Source organism: Pipra filicauda, unplaced genomic scaffold, assembly GCF_003945595.2.
Source record: "Pipra filicauda isolate LSUMZ 115617 unplaced genomic scaffold, ASM394559v2 scaffold139_size1960392_pilon, whole genome shotgun sequence".
Taxonomy (NCBI): domain Eukaryota; kingdom Metazoa; phylum Chordata; class Aves; order Passeriformes; family Pipridae; genus Pipra; species Pipra filicauda.
The window spans coordinates 106842-128332 of NW_024103873.1; the positions used below are offsets into that span (position 1 = coordinate 106842).

General features: G+C 42.5%; 1 protein-coding gene across 2 annotated transcripts in view; it reads left to right on the forward strand.

Moving 5' to 3' along the window:
- FGD5 (FYVE, RhoGEF and PH domain containing 5) overlaps positions 1-21491 on the forward strand; it is an 87775-nt gene that overhangs the window by 52767 nt on the left and 13517 nt on the right. The window contains exons 6-14 of one of the 2 annotated variants that reach the window (XM_027746408.2): positions 1714-1865; positions 3811-3967; positions 4359-4446; positions 7295-7345; positions 8842-8900; positions 12058-12129; positions 13649-13717; positions 17057-17140; positions 18722-18801. In XM_027746408.2, coding sequence (XP_027602209.1) covers positions 1714-1865; positions 3811-3967; positions 4359-4446; positions 7295-7345; positions 8842-8900; positions 12058-12129; positions 13649-13717; positions 17057-17140; positions 18722-18801 — 812 coding nt within the window. The remainder of the gene's footprint in view (positions 1-1713; positions 1866-3810; positions 3968-4358; positions 4447-7294; positions 7346-8841; positions 8901-12057; positions 12130-13648; positions 13718-17056; positions 17141-18721; positions 18802-21491) is intronic. The other variant, XM_027746410.2, reaches the window with a different exon arrangement.

Sequence of the window (21491 nt, forward strand, 5' to 3'; positions counted from 1 at the left end):
GCCTTTTTTCCTCGAGGGTGATCCTGCGTGTGTTCTCAAAGGAGACAGCTGCGTTATAGATGGTGTGTCTCCAGGCCTCCCGGTTGGAGGCCAGAGTGGACCAGTTATGGTGATCAATGTGGCCAAGGCTGAGATGTTGTTTCAGGGAGTCCTTGTATCTTTTCTTCGGGGCTCCTCTCTTGCGGCAGCCGGTGGCAAGTTCACCATAAAGCATGATCTTAGGGAGGCGGTGGTCCTTCATCCTGGAGACGTGCCCTGCCCATTGCAGCCGTGTTCTCATCTACAGAGGATAATTAAACCTCTTAACAGGTTTGCCTGAGGACTGTCCTCAGGCAAACACTGAGTACTGCACTAATGCTCTCCTATCACTTGTACTTTGTAGTAATACTGAAGAAGTGGGTGCTGAAATCACACACTGTTAGTTTCATTGAATGAAAGCTGCTGCTTTTGACCACCAGGTACTGCCATGGAGATACAGCATGTGGTGACAGCACCTTGGCTCCTGGCAAAGGCAGGCAGAACCCCTGGGTTAGGAACCTGCCCCACGCTGCTCAGCAGCAAAGCTATACCTGTGCACAGCATCAGCCTGCCTGCCCTGTGTTGTGCCTCACCTTGCACCCACTGCCACAGTTTGATTCAGACCTCCCCAAAGCCCAGGTAGCTTGAAGTGCCTGAGCTTCTCTAGCCATTGCCTGTGAAGAGGGGACACGTGTGGCAGCAGCAGGCAGGGGAAACAGCAGCGGCTGGTAAGAACCTGGAAAGGGCCATGGCAGCACATTGGCCAAAGTCTCTCAGTTGTATCCCAGTGATGGCAAAGGCCCCTTTACAAGTCTGAGTCAGAGAAGAAGGATTCTGTAGGAATCAGGCTTTGACCTGAAAACATTTCAGCATTGAGAGCTCTGAATGCAGGAGACTTTAAGCAATGGTTTCCCTTCAGAATATTTGCTGGCTGCTGCTGGGGTGATTTTCTAATGCCTGGGATCTTATCACTGCAGTTTCAGATGGAAGCCTTATTCCTCACTTCCAGCTCAAAGCTGGGGAAACCTTTTGCTATGTACTCTTAAATAGGTGCCCTATTATGTACCAGAGCTGGCTACATATGTGCCCATGTAATTTATAAACCACTTCAAGATTAAAACCATTTTTAATACAAGGAATAAAGGACCCAATTAAGTTTCATAGGGAAAATTATTTGTTCCACAGCTTAAATTTATAGCTTCTTCCTCTTTTTAAGTTCAGAAGTGTTGCAAATTCTAGCACAAGGCATGTAGACATTCACGTTTTTCATGTCAAGCTGTTGGATGCAATGAACCAATAGGACAATCTCATCCTTCATTTTTAAAAAGTATGTTTGGGATTAAGAAACACTATAAAAATGAAACCAACTACACCAAGAAAAGCAGTGGTAAAAGGCAAAGTAAATAAACAGATACCAAACTCATTGTATGCATAAGGGTCTGATGGCTTGATCAAGTGAAATGTTCAATATTAGGTTGACAGCATTGGGGAATTCAGCTGAAAATGTGTATGAACTAATGGATAGAAGAAAACATGTGCTATGATCTCCTTGCCATACTTAACACACTCTATCACAGTTTATGGCATATCTTTTAATTCCTAGGAAGCATAGTTTAAGAATCAAGAAATTGTAATAATCATTTCAGAAAAGGTATTTTAAGTCTGTTTGCCCAATTTCCATATCCTTTTTCACAGGATTTCTATGAAGGCATCTTGAAAGTGCTTGGAGAAAATGATGAAAATGAACAAGAAGTTGTTAAACTCAAGCAGGGCTTAAATGAACTCCCTGAAATTTATGAATTACACCAAGACATCCTGGGAGAACTGGAAGAGAGAGTCCTTAAATGGTACGTACAGATGGCGTGGTTCAATGGCCTTAACATACCTTCCACAGCAGATGGGTGAACTCATTGCTGTTCCCTTGACCCCACCAGCAGGGAGGCTGGGATTCCTGCAGAGATGAAAGGATTAGAACCTGAACTACTTCAGCAGATTTTGCATACAGACAGGAAGGGAGTAAATGTAGAGGCTGTCAGGCTAAAAAATCAAATACTGAAATATTTGTGCAGTTATAGCCCATGATCCTGAAATGGCTCCATCAGTCAGTGTGAGGATAGCCTGCTTCGTATGCATTCCCCTCTGCCAGTTCATAGTTATCACAAGTGGCTTCACACTCCTGGCCTGAAGGTCGTAGACTCATGCTCTGGGAAGCAGGAACAGCAGACATCAGATCCTAAAGATCATCTGCTTACAGAAATCTACATAGCAGCTGTGCAGCTCTCAGATGAGGGACAGCCCCTCGCTCCCAGCACCAAGGCTGGGCTTCCAAGCCAAACAGACGCTGGCAGCCTGCTGAGGGACTCCACCTAAGCCAAACATCCTTACAGGGCGAAGTCTTTCCATGAAAGAATAAGATCATGCCTAAGACAGACAAAGCTCCAAAATTCATTCAGTTAAAGAGACCTCTGACTTAAGCCAGCTTCCAGGCTCTATTCTACCAAACTGCCAAAATAAAAACATCTAAGAGAAATTACCTCAGCAGACCCAAGCTGACTGAACCTACAGCAGCCAGCACGGCCCCTGGCCTAGACTGAATGACTCTGGCTTTCCCAGCTTCCGATGGACCCTGCAGCCCCACACCTCCACCTTGATGGACTCCAGGAGACAGTGGTCATGGACAATGGCTGATCCTACCTCAGCACTGCCACTGAGCAGTTAAGGAAGTCAGTTAGATGAGGAGAATTTTTCAGTAACAACCTTAAATGCAGGGCACAGCTCTCCTCATCAGCTCTGTACTTCCAAGTCAAAGCACACAACAAGGAAAGAAAAGGCTAAAGGGAGTTGTGTATTGGTTTGTGTCCACCCAGGGGCTATCGGCAGAAAGACCATGTCATCAATGATTTATGATTTACACACTTGTAACACAAACAGAAGTGGTGTTTCCAGCTGGGATATAAAACGACTCGTGTTCTAAAGAAGCCACAGCCCTATTCTAACAGCATGCTACATGTTCCCTAAGACAAAAGGGACACAACTGGAACTGCCCTAAGATTCTGTCCAGAACTATTCTGTGGCATTCTGTTTTACTCCGTAAAACAGGACTATATTGCAAATGGTGCCAACGCAACAGAATGACATATGTGACAGATCTGCACTCATACAGGGTCCCAGGTCTCCACCATGCTTGAAGCTTCCAGTAAGTCCTTCCCTATGCCTTCGCTGCCCCAGACACCCGTGTTGTTCTGGACATTCCCAGGAACTCAAGTTGCTCTATTAAGTGTGATTTCTCTTTCGTGATCTCAGATTTTGTTCTGTTCTCTCCTTGTACATGCTCAGTAAAAATTTCAATACCGTGCATCTGAGACAGATGGTGGTGAGGCAGTGCTGAGAAGCGGGCAGTGAAGGAGACCTGAAGATCTGGTATTACAACAGAAGATGTCATATTCTCCCCCACAAACATTGCTCAAAGCACTGCAGCAGCTGAAGGGTCTGTTTACAGAAGCAGGAGCTGTATCCTGGAAGGGGCCGCTATGGACACATGGTGCTGCTGTGGCAGAGGCACAGCCAAAGGACCACCTCCTTACGGTGCCCGTTCTATAGCAGCCCGTGTTGTTGTCCAGTCTGTCACAGAAGCACTCCCTCTTTCCTGCCATTTCACCTAGTAGCTGCATAGTGTGCTGAGCCACTGGGGGTCTAATACAATGAGAAGGAAGTATCACTCTGCTTCTTTTTATTTAGTTAGTTAGTTAGTTAGTTACTTATTTGCTGCTTCTTTTCTTTCTGTGGACGTAGGGAGGAACACCAGAAAGTTGCTGATGTTTTTCTCTCCAGAAAATCAAGGCTGAATCACCACACAGCATACATTGTGCAGTTTGACAGGAATTTGTCTTTGCTAGATGAAATGTGCCTTAAATATTCCCAACTGGCTACCATGATGCAGGAGTTTGAGGTAAGGCTCCCATGTTTTTTTACTTGCACTAATGCATGGCTTTGCCATGGGGAATACTCAAAAGATACTTTTTTCTGGAACTCCACCAGTATTCACACATAGGGTAGAATCTTCACAGATCCTGGTGCTAGAACTGAAGTGAGAAGTTCACTTGTTTCTGTATCTGTTGCCCATATACCCCTGTGTTTGCACACAGAATGTATGTTGGTGAATTTACAGATCTGTGAGTATATTTTGTTGAAACATAGTGAAGTGGTTTCTCAGTCACTTATTAACTTATCAAGCTTTTTGAGGATGTGTTAGAGTTAATAACTATAACTATGACGATAGTTTGGTGTTGAGCTCACATTCCCCTGCTCTTTGTGTTTTCTTTCCCCTCCACTGAGGACAGCAGAGCTCTGGTGACAGCCCTCAGAGTGTGAAACACCAGCTTTTGAAAGTGGTGCAGCGTGTCTTCCAGTATCGTGTGCTGCTCACAGGTCAGTAAAATCACTCTCAAAAGTACCCAATGGAAACACAGCCAAGATGTTCTGTGCCTCCACTGTGCTACACATTGATGCCAAGACAGCTAAAATAGAGCTAAAGCAGTGTGGGATTTCCTGGGAACTTCAGTATGCTTAGTACAGGATACAGGAAATGTCAGGGAGCCTGGGAAGAGGCAGGCACTTCTTCAAGACAGCCATGTTGAAAGGTCACAAAAAAGTGTAGTCAGGTGCTTTTAGCCATTCCATCTTGGCTTTTTCTTTCTGTGAATCAGAAGAAGCAGAGTTCAGCCTCACTGCCAGCAAACAGGCTTGATTTTTTATTGTGTCAAGGGCAATTATCAGAGACAGTAGAAGACAGTTGGCCTCAGCAAGGATACTCTGCACTGCATCCTGTATGACAGTGGCAAGTACCACCTCCTTCATCACAAAGCAGTGGTACTCAGTACTGTACCCTAAGTCCTGTGAACAGCACACCTAAGGCTAGCGATAAGTCAAAAACCCAGTCCGGTTTTGCTGCATTGTAGGAGGCAGAGATACAAATTCACATTTACAGATTTTACATTTACAGTAATAGCTTCCCTTTACATTCAGGACCATATGTATAACTCCCACCTGGAGTCTCTCCAGGGGGGGTTGTGTTCCTTCTCTGCAAGCCACAGCAAATCTAGCAAGCCTGAGCCTGTGAGGGGAGCAGGCTTTCTGAAGCCCTAGAGGGAATTGGGAAGTTTAGAACTGGCTGGGGAAGGAAATTATGAAATGTAACAATGAGTCCCAGTGTTGTCAAGTAATTTAGTCAGAACACAAAAGAGCAAGGATCCAAAGACATAAAGATGGAGAAGTGCTTTGGGAGTATGTATTTAAGGGGGTGAAGAGAGATGCAAGATGAGTTATGCATGGGACAGTAAAAAGGAAGCCATAAACCCCGCCCATACAGCCAATGAAGGGCATGGAATACTAGAAGGGGCTCCTATAAATGCAGCAGAACAAAGTGACCATATGAAAACGTTATCGACAGCATAGATTAACATCAGTTTCTTCGTGCTCCAGACACTTTGATCAAGGATGCAACTCATTATTCTCAGCTGGGTTTGCTTTTTTAGTACGAGCAATACAAACGAACACCAGATGCCAATAGTAGGACTTTATTCCTGTCTGACTTGCTTCCCTCTCTGGATGTGTCTACATTAAGGGCAACTTCCCAGACTTGTGGCTTGCAGTACTTAGCAGTCTCACACGATTCTTACAGTGTTTGTAGTGCATGCACACAAATACTGCATCAAAGTAAAAGGAATTGGCATATCCCCATCAGAAATACCCCCACTATCCTCTGTTTTCTCTTCCCATTTCTGTGGTCCAGAAGAATAAATTGCAAACATGCAGCATGGTATTTTGGAAGAAAGCTGGAAGGGCTTCAGTGAAGCTCCAGTGATTAGATTTCATCTATGCTTGAAGCAACTTCAGGTCCTCCTTGTCCTAGGTACTGACAGAAACTGGGAAAATGAAAACTTTTGTGTGTAGTGAGATAAGGTCTGCTGGATTAAGATATTACAGAAAATAGTTTTACTGCTTCAGTTCTTCACCTCAAGAAACCAAGCCACTCTTTGCCTGTTAGGACAGAGGGAGTCTGGAACAGTGCAGTCTTTCAGATTCTCAGGTGTATTTGTGTGTTCATAACTGGCTGTTTCTACCAGATAAGGCTGGTATTCATTAGGATATTGCTTGCCAATTAATGCACCACAGCCAAAAGGACTTGCCCACTCAATCCATAGCTAAGAACAGGGCTTGCAGCAGTGAAAAGGAACACTAAATATTGCCTGATGACACTGCACAACCCCTTCCTGCCTGCCTGAGTACAGGCAGATGCTCTCCAGAATGCAGGTAAAAGCCAGGTAAAGTTCAGGATGCCAGGGAGGGCACAGCACTAGAAAGAGAAACGTGTATGGATAGGGCATTCAAGGGAACAGACATCCATGCACAGCACCATTATCAGCACAGAGGTCTACTTCTTGGATGGCAGAATTCAGGAGTCTGGATTCATCAGCAAGATAAGAATGAGGTATTTCTAGATTAGGCTTTTAGAGCTGTGGCACTCACATACTACATTCTTTAAAAGCATAAAGATGCAGACACAGAACAGGCATATGATCCAAAGAAAAGTAGTCCAGACAGGTTAAAGGTTTGTATATAATGCAAATATAACTGCTGTAACTCTAAGCCCTATTGTATCTGTTTTACAGAACCTATTTTCAGAATATGACTGAGTTTGGTAGTAATCATTTGAACCCTAGAACCAGTCTCCTTCCTGTGCCCATAAAAAGCATATGATTTATTTATTATAACTATAAATATAGCATTAATTCAGATAGGAAAACAGAACTCATTAGAAGAACAAATATTTGTAAAGTGGTGCTACTCAGCAATTCTCCAGACTGAGAAACATTGTTGTCACTGTTTATTCATTTATACCTGCCAAATTATATGAGGAGTTCAAATCTGTATCAGTGGTCTTGCATTGATTCTCAAAGTAGAATGCAGTCAAAGATGAGTTTTTCTTTGGAAATAGGCTATATACACTTAATTATTTGGCAACAAAGTAACGTGGGACATCCCTGGAAGTGTCCAAGGCCAGGTTGGACAGGGCTTGGAGCAACGTGGGCTAGTGGAAGGTGTGCCTGCCCCCATGGCAGGGGGGTTGGAACAAGGTGATCCTTAAGGTCCCTTCCAACCCAAACCATTCTAGGATTGTGATTAGGATTTTATGTTTTAGCTAACAGCACTACAAATTATGTCAGTCTGTATTCTGACTATTGGATGTCTGTGTTTGTTGGATTATTTTCTACAGATTACTTGAATAATCTTTGTCCTGATTCTACAGAGTATGAAGCCACACAAGGTAAAATGAAATGGGTAGAACAAAAATGCTGTTTGTAAAGAGGCACAAGACCTACACTGGTAGTATATGATTATTTTGAACATTTTGTGTTAGTAGGTTAAATGTAAGATCTATAAGAACTGATTACTAATTTAGACAAGTTATTTAGGACAAGAACCCTTTTTTCATTGAAACGTGGGCTTCCTATGGTTTTTACATGATGGAACTTATGGAAGAAGAAAATATCATCTATACAGGCATGGTGCAGATACTGTAGTTCTGACCCAGTCATTGAGGAAATCCTACTCCTCTTTGGCTTTGTCCATATCTGGCCTGGTCATTGTAAAGTGAACGGGGATGGCTCCACCTGCTTGTTTTTGTACTGTTATCTATGGTGTGCCTGCTACGCTCTGTGAACTTTGGAGAAACCCGGGAGATTTGAATCGTGTATCTCTATTCTGGATTCCTTAAGCCTACATAAACTTGAAAGACATTACATAAAAATCAGTTCTGCATAATCAAGAACAAATCCAGATGTTCAACTGCTAACATCATCCTTTCCAACACGAGACAGATAAAACAGAAGCCTCTTACTCCCACTGAAGTCAAAGCAAGGTTTAGCTGTGGCCTCTGTGGGAGTAGTTTCCAGGCTGGAGTAAGCAGCAATAACATTGTATTAATGAAACTAGTTCACTTCTCTTACACTGAGTGTAAATCCAAACCAAGTCATAGGAATAATGTCTGTGGCTGTCTGAAATTCAGTCAGTCTGTTCTGACCAAGAGTAGAGACTCATGCAAGATTTAGGACCCTAGTCACTGACAGTAGAACTACAGCTATACTAGTAATTTAAACAACACCAAGGTGGACCCTCAAGCCCTCTGGCCACAATTGCCTATCTTGTTTGTGGTTAGCACATGCTTGTCCCATTTCTGGCCAGCAATCGTTAGCATGCTCCCAGGTTTGATAGGAAGCCCTGTTTCACAACGGAAGGGATGTGAAATAAAGACCCAAGCCATGTTATGCCACTGCTCTCAGGGCCAGCAAACATACCCTATTCCAGGTTGTTTGTCAGCGGAGAATCCAGGATTTAATTCATGTCACCACTTCATACACATTTCATTCTGAAAGGGATGCCATGTCCTCTCCCTCAGCAGTAAAAGGTACACCTTAAACTGTACATCTCTCCCTACCACAAGCTCCAGTTGCCAAAAATCTGCAACTAGAAAACATTGCAAGATTTTGTGCCACACTAGGTGCTTAAAAGGGACCTCATAAGCTCTCTGGGTCAGCACAAGTATGATGCAGTTTGAGAGAAGGGAATGATGAAGGGAGGAAGGGAGGACAGCACTGTGTGCCATGTCAAATTTTCCGCCCAGTTGCATTATGAAGGTGCCAAAGAAATCAAAGGAGCTTGAGCTTTTTGTTTTTTAAGGATGCCCTTGCAAACAGAAGGGATTTCGTCTGTTCTCTTACTCTTTTATGTGATATGTGGTGTTCGTTTTGCTTAATTCCTCAGCTGCCTTATTCATTGTTTCTGAAATCACGGACCGAGCCAATGACAGCATGCTCCAAGCGGTGAGTCCTACCATGAGCTCTCCTGATCAACACTGTTGGACATCTGCTGTAGTGAATACGTATCTCCGCTAAATTCTGAATCCTCCTCCATGGTGAAACTCAAAGGCTTATACAGATCTGGGTTACAGTATTGCAGATATGAAGTAGGTCTATGCCCTATGGTGTAAGACACCATAGCCAACAGCACAATTTTGTTTCTCTCTTGGGGGTTACTGAAATGCTATGCAAAGCAATAAAGGAACAGGTGGGAATTTTCAGGGTTCTATTTCTAGACAGCCAGCACTTCTTTTCTTTCTCTCAGATTTAAAAAAAAAAAAGGCAAATAATTACTCTAATTACAGAAGAAACTGAACAATGTCAGTCAATTTAGAGTGTTAATAACTTGTTGTGCATTTGGTTAAAGTTCTAAGCAATAATTTAGACTTGGCATGTGCTGGGAAGGAGGAAGATTGCTGCTGCCATATACCAGCTCATCAAACTACGCTCTGAAAATCTGACAGGAGCATTGAATATAAACACAGAATATTAATGAATACAAATGAATTTAAATGACTCATTATTAGCTTTTTTTGTTTTATGATAATAACACTGTAGCAGTTTTTCTCTGGGAACTATTAACCCAGGATTTTCAGGCACATTATGACAATAACTATCTCCACAGCATTTTCATCAGGTAGGAAAATATTACTTGCAATTTACAGATGTGCAAACAGAGGCGTAAGGCCCACCATCACCGAGAGCATTATGTCTATCTGTAACTCCAGGAGATGAACTAAGCAGAGTTTGTATTGCTCACTGAACGTCTACTGATCTGTTAGAGGCCCTGCGATGCTAGGAGCCATAAATCATTGTTGCTATTAACAGCTGGTGAATTCCTTGGGGAGGCGGTCTTCCTGCATAGACATAATGATAAAATTATGGAAGCTGCAAGTTCACTGCTAAAATGGCCAGAGAAGGATGTCAGCCACCCACATCTGCAGTATTAGCTGGGTGGAGCTCTGCTTTTATTTTTTAATTGTAGCTTGTGAAGCATCTTTGAAAGGAGAATGATGATAGTTTTAAGGACGATGAAGAAAAATATATAGACAGGGAATTTAGGCGAACTGTAGGGAAACTATACCCCCCCCCAGCTGCCCACATTCCCAGATAAACCACTGTCCTTCACATGTGATGGCTGTTTGACTTTCTTTAGGAAAAGAGTTTGATACTTCTCTGTCCATTTCCTGGTGAACACGTGTCCATTTTGCAATCATCAGCATTTCAACAGGCATCTCTGCCAGCAGTCCTGAGAAAAGCTGAGCTGCAGCAACTTCTCCTCTCACTCGTGTAGAAAGCCAAATGAGTAGTACTAGTGTTGGCACAAGTGTGCTCATAGGAGGGCACTGCCTTTTCTGTGGATGAAGATCAGGTTTGCATTGTGGAAGCTGTCAATTTGACAACTTTTGCCAGGGCTAAAATACCCTTTAGTGATGGGAAAGTCCTTTGCAAATATCTTTTGCACATGTCAGCTGTCCCATGATCCCTGATATTTCCTGTGCTATTAATTTATATGTTGTTTCCATTTTGTTGGCCTGTAGTATTTTAAAAGTGACCTGAAAAATTCCATTTGTTGCTTCCTGCATTTCAAAAGAGATACTTGACACCTGAAATTCTTGAAAATGTGTCAACTGTGAGTTATACTGGATGGGAACAATGCAGCCCTGTGCTGGTCAAGCCTTGTAGGTGTTTGCATATATTTGATATGCAGTTACTGATTAAGAACTAAACTTACTATCATGCTAAACAAGTGTAATATTTCACTAGGGCAGTAACATATGGAGGCATTTCAGGCTTATCTTAAAAGCAAGCTGAGATAGGTACATTAATTGTGTTAGCTGAAATCCAGGTAAATTAGCCTTGACATACCATCATGTTGATATGGATATGCTCCTTCTGGTATCTGTGATAGCTTTCTTAATTAGCTGATTCTGTAGACAGCACTGATTTGTATCAGGCAGATACACTGTATGATCTAATCAACTCTGACTAATCCCAGTGGTATCTTAATGCCAGTCAATGGAGCAAAGGAAAACAGACCATTACCTGTGTAGCAGAAATCTGTACTCAAAGGCTTGTCAGGTCATGATGCTGTGTCAAATATGATCCTTAATCTGCAGTTTATCTGGGTGCATAAGTGAGGATTTGGGATACAAGGGCTAACTTAGACAGGAGACTCCTACCTTCTAGGCATATTCCAGCAATGACTCATTGCTGCTGGGCAGCCCATTCTACTGTTCTGATCAGATAAAAACCACAGCTGAATGCTATGCACAAGCCTGTTTTAACAGCCTCACCTGCAAAATGGAAGGAGATTTGAAAAGACTAGCAATATTGCAAAAGTACAGATATGCCTTCTTCTTTTGTCTTATATATTCACCTGATAGCATTTTTTGTTTTTTAATGAGAACACAGGCTTATCTAGATTACTCTTATTTACCGTCCTCATAGATAAGTTCATGCCTCGTGCCAGTGCGCACTGAATGACTGTGCTTTAAGGCCAGGTAAACAGTTAATAATATCAGAGTTTGATCATACTTCATGATTTTTGCAAAGCATCAAAACAGAGATGCAGCTTCATTGCCTGCTTACTAGTTTACCTTCTAAATCCCCTATTGCAAAGGTATTAATTCATTATCACAGAATATAAACCTCCAGATAATCATAGCAACAGTCTTATAGTATCAAAGCCTCCTTTGGATTATCTGTGTCACGGCCCTAATGCACAAGCCTTTGGGGCAGATACTGCACTTTGCCTCTGCTTCTAGTTTATTAGTTCCCGGAGCCAAAAAGTCAGCAAAGAAGCCAATGTATAAATACTGTATGAAGTTAGCAGGCCCTCTGGAAGGTGAACTGAGAGATCAGAGGTAACAGAACTATAGGAGGCCACAGCAGATTGAATGCTAGTGATTCTATGATTCTGTGATGAGGTTTAATAAAATTTGAAAACCGGAAGAAGACTTTCTGGGCATAAAATACTTGGTCTCAGTTCTCTCTGAAACCTAATTCTGTAATATCAGTTTTAAAGAAATAAAATGGTGAGGAGGGGTGAGGGAAGGTTTGCCTGCTTGTCTAAACCCACTCTCCATGTGGTCTTCTAAACGCTATTTCTCTCCCCCAGGAAAACCTGCAGAAGCTGGTACACATCGAGCACAGTGTGAGAGGGCAGAGTGGCCTCCTCCAGCCAGGAAGGGTGAGTACTGCAGGCAGACCTATGCTGATAAGGGCATTGTTTCTGGCCAGCTATATCTCCAATTGTGTGGATGGCTAGATTTCAGGCCTCTACAGGTGGTGTTTACTGAGCTACTGTGATAAGAGTTGGAGCACTGGTTTGTGTAAAAAGCCATCACTCTGGCAGTGCACAAAGAGAGCCTCAGGCTGGGAAAGACATGCCTTGTCTCTGCATTTACACAGAGCAGCCATTTGATTTTTCACTCCAGCTGTTCTCAGTCACCCCAAGTGTAGTGTATTTTGATGGAACTGCTCTTTTCCTCCTTATATACTCCTGTCAAAAGGCTGCAACACTAGCAGGAATTGCTTACAGCTTGAAAAGGCTCAGAGTTTTATATGGCTGGGTAAGATTTAAAATCAGGGGAAATGATTTGTTTTCATATTTTTACTTTCACCATTCCCCTGTGGTGCTTTTAATGCAAGTCATTATTTTTAAGCAACACATCAACTGAAATGTGAGAGAATGTACAGCTCTGTCTTGCCAGCCACATCAAATGCAAATTTCTTTTTCTGGCTTTCAAACCTGTCCAGTTTCCTCAGTTCCAACCTGCCTCTACACTTCAAAAGATTTCTTTCTTGAATTCTGCAACTCTGAATTTCCCTTAAGTCCAGCAATATATTTAGCAAAACTCATGAAGCAATTTTCTAGGCATGCATGCTCATAGCATAAGAATCCTCATCAGCCAAATACTACAAATACTACAGTCAACCTCTGTTTTTATCTCTAAGAAGGTATCCTCACTTGCCCTTACCAGGTAATGCTTTGACAAATTCTGCAAAGCTCAGCATACAGAATTTGTGGGACTGGCCTCTGATTATAAACTCTCCTTGAGTGGAAAACTACACCAGATTCTGTTCTTCGTCTGAAAAGAATAGATGATTGTTGATCCACTGATGTAATTCAGTTATGCCAGACCTTTTCAAATGTTACTGCAATCAAATTCTAGTGTGCTGGTTTAGCTGCCTACATATGCAGTCCTACCTACATATACAGTAACAAGATGGACTGACAAAGTATTGTGCTTGCAAACATGTACAGATTATGTATGCAGGTATAGTTAGGTGGATGTAGAATGCTGAAACTGAAGATTTCAACTTTTCTCTTTGGTCTGTCTATTTTAGAGGATTTTAAAGACAAGAATTCTTTTCTAAAGCCCATTATGTGTTAGCTTTGCAATCTGTCACACTCACCTCGGAGCACAGTCCACAGTGCAGAAACAGTGGGCTGAGGACAAGTGGGCTTCCAATCCATTTTGTACTGACACAAATGCAAGTCATAGAGGGCAGCAGGGCTAATCCAGGCAAAGATTAAACCAGATCATAAGGAGTAACGCTAGAAACAGGTGTGGAGGTTATCTATCTCCTTCTGTGCTGATGAATGCGGTTGGAGTAGCTCTTTCCCCAGGAGGAATATTCTCTTTTGTCAGTAAGATTTTAGAATAAGGAGTCTCAGGATTACAATCTGTTGTTTTCTCCTTCAGATCTTTGTTAAAGAGGGAACGCTGATGAAAGTTTCTGGCAAAACCAGGCACCCTCGGCATTTGTTCTTGGTAAGATTTATATTTTTACTGTCTCATATCTTCCCATACACTTATGCAGCCCTGAACCCTGGCAGAAACTTTCAGGCTTCAAGTCATGTAACCATCGGCAGCGATGTGGTGAGTCAGTTCCTGTTGCTAACAGGGCCTGTAGTCCTTTCACATGTCCCACTGGCCCTGCATACAGGAATGTGGGCTGTACAGCCCTCCAGTTGTGCCACACTCACATACTGCCTTGACCAGGCCATAATTCTGCAAAGGAGTGCAAGTTTCCAAGGAGATTGGGAGGATGTGAGCTCCTGAATACCTTCAGGAATTAAGCTTCACACTTCAAAGTCCTAAGACCTTAGGAGATTTGCTCAGAAGCAAGAGGGAATACCCTACTGCTAAAGCTTTCTTTGGTCGCACTTGGGAGAGATTTGTATCTTTGATGCTGAAGGACTGGGTTTTAGTTCCTGCTGTCCACATCTATGTAAATTACCTGATAACTATGTGCATTGCCTCAGTGTAGCTATTCAAAACAGATTTTTAGATGAAGAGCATTTTCTGAAGTTCTTAGTAGTGAACTTACTCTGACCAAAGCTAAATCAAGACCAGGACCTGGAGGGAATTTCAGTGCAAGAGTACACACTGAAGAATAACCCTGAGAATTTAACCTCTACTCGTCCCAGGGGATGAGTCCACCAAACTAAAGCCGTAACTAGAATATGCCTTAAAAATTGGGTGCATGCCAGACTCCTACTTGGCCTGTGCTTTCAGGATGTGTTTTGGTGGTGTGCGTGCTTGTGTTCTGAATATATCTCCACCCATAAGGAGTATGTCTGTGCACAGCCCATATAGGCACGAGAGGGTAGAACACACATTTAAGGCTTTTGATGGACCTGTGTTTCTGCGGCTGTATGGTGTGTGTAAGGTCAGTTGAGCTGTCTGTTTTGTGCAGGCTGATGGTATTGTTGAATCTGGTGTTTCCTGGCAGGATGTTTGGTGAGTTTTGCTGTGCATCTGTTTCCTGAGTCCAGTCTCTGTTTACAAGGATGTTGGGGCCTCTGTGTAGCACAGTATGGACAACTTTGCAACTCAGACACTGTCTCTTATCTCACCCTTCTAAGAATTTCTCTACAAAGGCTGCTTGTGTTGCAAGTGGGATGCAGGAAGCTGCTATCAAATGGGAGACTCTTAAATGCTCTAGCTGGCAGGGCTGGAGTATAGGAGGCTTTGGAGTCAGAGCTTGGAAAATGCAGCTCCAGCACATACTCAGGCTGCTCCACTGACACTCGGGGTATGTTTAACTCAGACTTGAATAGAAGAACACAGGGTTCGTAATGAACTAGCCTTTAAAACATTCAGAAAAAACAAACATGGTGAAGCTTTTAGACAGAAAGTACATTACTTATGGATGCCAGCAGTTCAGCAGGGCATAAACTTGTTTGGATCAATAAATTTGAGTACTGTAGGTTAGAAAACTTGCACTTACCTCTGATGTTACTGGGTACCTGTCACAACAGAGGGAGTTATAAAAAAAGTAGTAACAGAAAAAAAGGGAATTAAAGAACATGGGTATCCTTCTTTCTCTGTATTGTCAACTGTTATTTGGGGGACCGTGTGTGTGTGTATGGAGCAATGCAGAATAAGAATATGTCCTCCAATATCGAACTCTGAGCAGTCTAGGGATCTCAATTATTCAAAAGTATTCTGGCAAACAGGAAATGAGTCTGAAGCCCAAAGACTTGTGGGAACTCCCTTAAGGATTTTGGCAGTCCATCTCTTCTACTGCAGATTCCTGAGAGGCTCCAAGATCAGCTTTTATTATGGCCCAGTCCTCACTGCTTCAGGGAACAGTGTGCAGTGTGAAGCAGGAGGATGCATGAAACCACTGGTACTGACAATAGTTCTGTCCATACCAATCATATGGTCACCACTCAGGTTCTTCTGTAGATGTGGCAAAGGAGACAGCAGCGAGTGCAAACCCTCTGTTTCTTCATGATTACATATGCCTTGCTTCACAAGCTTTGAAATATTTGTCATAATTTCACTGTGTCAGGTTGTGGATTGTGGGATCTCTAAGTCACAGCCCACTGCTACATACTTTGGTGTACTAAAACAGAAGGATGAAAAAAATTCCAATGGGCAATTATAAAGGAAAGTCATCATTAATGTTTAGTAATATCTTGGAATATTAACCAGAGCTGTCGTGACAACAGTATGCACCACAGTGTCGTTCTTAATCAACAGTAATAAAAGAATAAGCTGCTTTTTGAAGAAATATATAAGTTTTACAATACATAAAATAAATGGAATTTGCTGTTCAAGAAACCCCATAACAGATTATGTCAGAATCCTGAAAATCTCTCTTAGGAGTTCACTTGCTCAGGCTTAGTGCCCAAGTGCTGCAGGGCTCCATCTTAGGCCCTGTGCTCTTCAACATCTTCATCAATGATTTGGATGCAGGACGACTGGAAGGGATAATAGCAAGTTTGCAGATGATACAAAACTGGGAGGAGCTGTTGAGTCCCTTGAAGGCAGGGAGGTCCTGCAGAGAGACCCCAACAGATCAGAGGGTTGGGAATCATCAACCATAGGAAGTTCAACAAGGGGAAGTGCCGGATTCTGCACCTGGGATAAGGCAACCATCCCAGATGGACAGACTGGGAATGAGAGGCTGGAAAGCAGTGCCAGGAAAGGGCCCTGGGGGTCCTGGTGGGTGGCCAGTTGGCCATGAGTCAGCGGTGCCCTGGCAGCCAGAAGGGCCAACCCTGTCCTGGGGGCATCAGGCCCAGCATCCCTGGCTGGGCCAGGGAGGGGATTGTCCTGCTCTGCTCTGCCCTGGGGCGGCCTCGCCCAATATTGGAGCAGTTTTGGTCACTGCAATATAAGAAAGATATTAAGCTCTTAGAGAGCATCCAAAGGAGGGCAAGAAAGATGGTGAAGGGCCTTAAGGGAAAGCCATAAGAGGAGCAGCTGAGGTCACTTGGTCTGTTCAGCCTGGAGGAGACTGAGGGGAGACATCATTAGGGTCTTCAGTTCCCTCACAAGGGGCAGTTAGTTGGTATTGCCAGGTGGTAAATGCAGAAGCTGCCTTCCCAACTTGAACATGTCATTGCCTTTAAAACAAGTAGCTGTTTCACCCATACTGGATAAAAAAGAGCTGATTCTCTCCTTGCTTAGCCATTAGCAACAGTCAAAAGTGGTAAATGCAGGTCTTGATCTAAGCTGTGTAGCTTGGGCCTGTCTTTAGTAACAGTCTCAGCAGTTCACCAAGTTACTGCTTGTTCTGGGTATCCCCCTCAGGAGTAATGGGCAGGCCTACAAGCCATATTGCAAATTATTGATTTTGTCTTTCTTTTCATATAGATGAATGATGTTCTGCTGTACACATATCCCCAGAAGGATGGCAAATACCGACTGAAAAACACCTTAGCTGTGTCAGGCATGAAGGTAATGCCTCATCTGTATTATAGGCTGGAATTAAAGTTTTATACTGAGCTGTTAGTGCTTTGCTGGTTTATGTCTCATATCCAGCAAGGGGAAAGAGGGAATGGACCTGTTATCAGGGGATTCCCTTGCCTCTTACAGGAGACAGAAGGAAGAATAATATAAAACAAACATAAAAAGATAATCTATAAGTCTATGACTTAGTATGACAGCCTTATTCAGGCTGCATAAATAATACAAGCCAAAATTGCAGTTACCATCTGATCATGAAACTGGAAACAGAAAAGATTTATTATCCCATTTTGTCCATTCCTCTCCTCATATCTCCAGCCAATGCATGATCATTCCCTTCACCATATTCACTAGAGCTTAGTCTGCCTGGTTTTAAACTCCTGCTACTCAAAATTTACACAAGCCTGGTTTTCGTGTGCCTTTTATCTGTTATAATCAAAAGCATCAATGGGTTCAAAAAGCAGTTAGCCAACTTTATGGGGAAAAGGTGTATTGGGAGCGATTTCATGCAGTGATATAAACACAGTCTCTTCTTCAAAAAATGTATACATTGCAGACACAATTCATCTGTCCTTACACTCTTTCCCTAAGCATCCATTGGCACCAGTACCTTACACTGTGCAACAGGAGATACTGGACTGGAGGGGTCTTTGCTTCTTACCTAGCCATACCTCCTGCCAAGAACCTTCATAACTGTTCTATAGCTAATATGCCAAGTTGCATTTCTGTGGAAGAGAATTTGAAATGACAAGCCAGGTGTCTGATGATCAAGAAAACAGACGAGATGAGAATTACTAATCATTAATTCCAGGGGAAACTTAAGGTATTGTGAAAAGGTGGGAGCCTGATAACCCCAGGGACCCAATAGCTTAAAACTAACTCAGGGATCCCATCTGGTGTAGGAATTGCCAAAACATTCTACCGTTAAGTGAAAAGGAGTTGCAGAGCAGGTACTTGTTGAGGTATATTTGAAACATTGAGTCACTAGCATAATGATGCTTGTTAATAAAAATGTATGAAACCATGAAGCTATGTTTCTCCTCAGTGACTGCTGCTATTAGCAGGCAACTAATACACTAGATGGCAGGGAAAAGATTTTAGATGAGCTGTAGCTTTTAAGTTTGTTGGTTTTTTTGCTCCTAAAGAGCCTTGCTGCAGACAGGCATTCACTGAACTGAAGTGCTTCGCTGTAGAATGTCTGCATGTCAGAAAGAGATTTCTGTTCATTACAAGCATAGACATAACTTTTTCCAAAATGCTCTGACACTTGTCAGACTAAACATCTCCTAAGCTTGTCACATTAAAACTGAACCCCGATAGATACTTCATCCTTATCTTTATAGGCTGGATTAAATGATTTCTTTCCTTTAGCACCAATTGAAATAGAGAGCATTCCTCATTACACCAGCAATATAGCAAACAAAAAACCCCTACCTGCCCACCTCTTTGCATTGAAATATGACAAAGATGGCTGGGACGTCATAGATCCGTATGCATTGAGACTTGTATGGTGTACTGGTTATAGACAGTTTAACTCATGTCCACATTCATGTTCATGGCATTTGTTTCTAGGTCAGTCGCTCAATGACAGAAAAAGCCCAAAACGTCCTGAAGATTGAATATGATGAACATTGCCTAACCCTGTCAGCAAGGTATTGTTCCCATGGCAGAGGGTGTTACATTCTAGAGCTGTGTCTCTAGATTAGTCCAACCAATACCCAAGACTGAAATGGTGTCTCATTCTTTTTTAACTCAGTATCGATCTGCTATTGTGACAGACAATGGCTGAGTACTTGATTACATAATCAACAGTCATAAATGTGAGGCTCATAAACTACAACTAATTCAATTAATGTACTCAGTAAAGATTAGAAGTTGGGTCTTGATAACATCTTAAAGTGAAAGGAAAGATAAGAACGTTTGTTACTAAGAAACCTGAGTACTTTCCATTATCTTTCACATGCTTTCCCTGCAACACTAAGAGTATGTTATATCTCCCTCTTACAAGTTCCCTTGTTACCTCATACCACTGGGGCTGCAAAACTTCTGGAGAAAATAGTAATTAGGTAATACCATGCAACAGATATAAAAGCATTTAATAGTGCTTAAATGACAAAGCCAGAATTAAACCTTACTGGCAAGCTCATGGTTTTTCTAATAAAAGAAATTTCCCTAATGAATTTGTGTACTGCTAGTACTGACTGCGACTGGGAGTCAAGATCTCTGTCCTGGGATTACACGCTAATGCCAGAAAGAGATTATAGGTCAGCTTCCGATCAGTATTTTTCCTGCTTCTAGCCCAAAACTATCCTGCAAATTTACTTACAGCTATAGCAGAGAGGTGGCTGGCTTGATTTCCATGTGTAATTTATTACAAAAGACATAGCACACTAGCAGTGGTATTAAAAGTCTTCCAAATAACAAGGTCTTCAGTGCTTTTACACACTGACTTTCCCACCACCAGTCTCCAACTACAAAATGCCTGGAAACACAGCAGACTTCCTAAATTACACAGTGCAAGAAAAAGACAGGGAGGGCACTTTCTTATTCAGAATCAGAATTTGGAACTCTCATCCTTCCCAGAGCACTTATCATCTGTGGGCCATGCTCAGCTATCTGTCGAAGCCTTTTGGTCCATTTCCTTTTATAACCATAACCATATCTGAGATTATCTTAGACCTGTGCACTCATCACAGTCCTTAAAATATACACACAGTAATTTTGAGTTACCTGCCAGTTACAAAAGCAGGATGTATACAGTTCTTCTGTATTGCAGAGGGGAAATAACTGCTGTACGTCCCCATTAGCCAGGGCAACTAAGCTGGCATCCCTAGTGAGCAGCTTGGGACACTTTGCTTGCATTGTTAGGATGTTTCTTTGCCTTTTGTACTCATATCAAGTCCATGCTTAGTTAGCCTAAACAAAGCATGTGAGGACACCATGAGCTATGTTTATTTGGTAGTAGGTAGGACCAGGGCCTGAGACTAAGGTTGCCCTTCTGATAACAGCCATATGGAGACTGGGACAGATTCCCTTTCCCTTCCTTGTGCTGCTCATTCTGGGACTGGTCTGCCAGAAGTCACCCCAAACATTTTTTCCTCTCTCTTTCTGTACTGGCTGGCAGAGCTGATACACCAGTTGGTCAGCATGCTCTCCTAACCCCACTGCACAACATTCTTGACCTGCCACACTCACAAAAAAAGCACCAAAGGCAGAAATGTACCAGAAAGCTTTAAGTGTCCCTGAAGACTGTATATTTTACTGCTCACACCAAGGTGCTGCAAGTCTGCGCTGAAGGCCACTTGTTAACAACCACAGCACAAGCCTCAATGCTTTTATACTGGTATGAGACAAGGTGAATGCACTGAGGAAATACAGCATGAGCACCAAGGACTAAAGGCAGTAGACTAAGGATGACCAAAGCTCAGAAGTCAGCGTGGTTATATGAGCAGATGGCACTGTAAAATATTTCCAGTTCCTGCTGAAAATATCTTGTTCACCTGAAGAAACATGTTATTGGTTTGCAGGGAGCTGCTAACAGATCTGAGCACAGCACCTTTATGGAGAAGGCTTATAGTGCTCTTATATCTTCATTTGCATTTCAAAAATATTCTTCTTGGACACAGGGATAACCATGTGGTGCTCATATAAAATACCAGAGCACTAGGAGAAAGCACTGTTACCTCCTCAAAGGCTAATTTAGAGTGATAGTGGTAACACTGCGACAAAATCCCATCTCAGTCCAATTTCTGTGTTCCGTGGATGTCCCCTACTGCAGTGACAATTTGACCTTCTCTATTTGTTTAATGAAGAATATATAAGCCAACATAGATAACTGATAGCTCAGCACAAAAGATACATCCCAAAAATTCCACAAGGACCAAATGTGGCAATGGTGAATCACAGGCTGAGCTTCTCTGAGCCTCAGAAGTTCAGCAAAAATTCCTCTGAGCCTTGAAGCAACCAGTCAAATACCTAATTAGGAATGGGCCAGTGCCAATTGACATAATTTACCTTATCAGCAGATGGGGTTATTCCCACATGTAGTCGCTAATAACCCACAATTATTGCCTAGAGATATTTAATGGAGTGGAGAAAAGGTTAAAGGGGTCAGTTGGATATGAGGCTTTTAATAGTAGGCTGTCCCTCTTACCTGTCTTTCCCAATGGGGCTTTAATTTACATCACTATATAGGCCATGGTTTCCCTTGTTTTTTTGGTTGTTTTTTGTTTTAATCATATCTTAATACTCAAGTGAAGAGAATTTCCAAGAAAGAATTAGCAAGAGAAAGGTTTAAGCCAGGACTCCTGGCTGTGAACATGATTCGTCTGGAAGATACAGA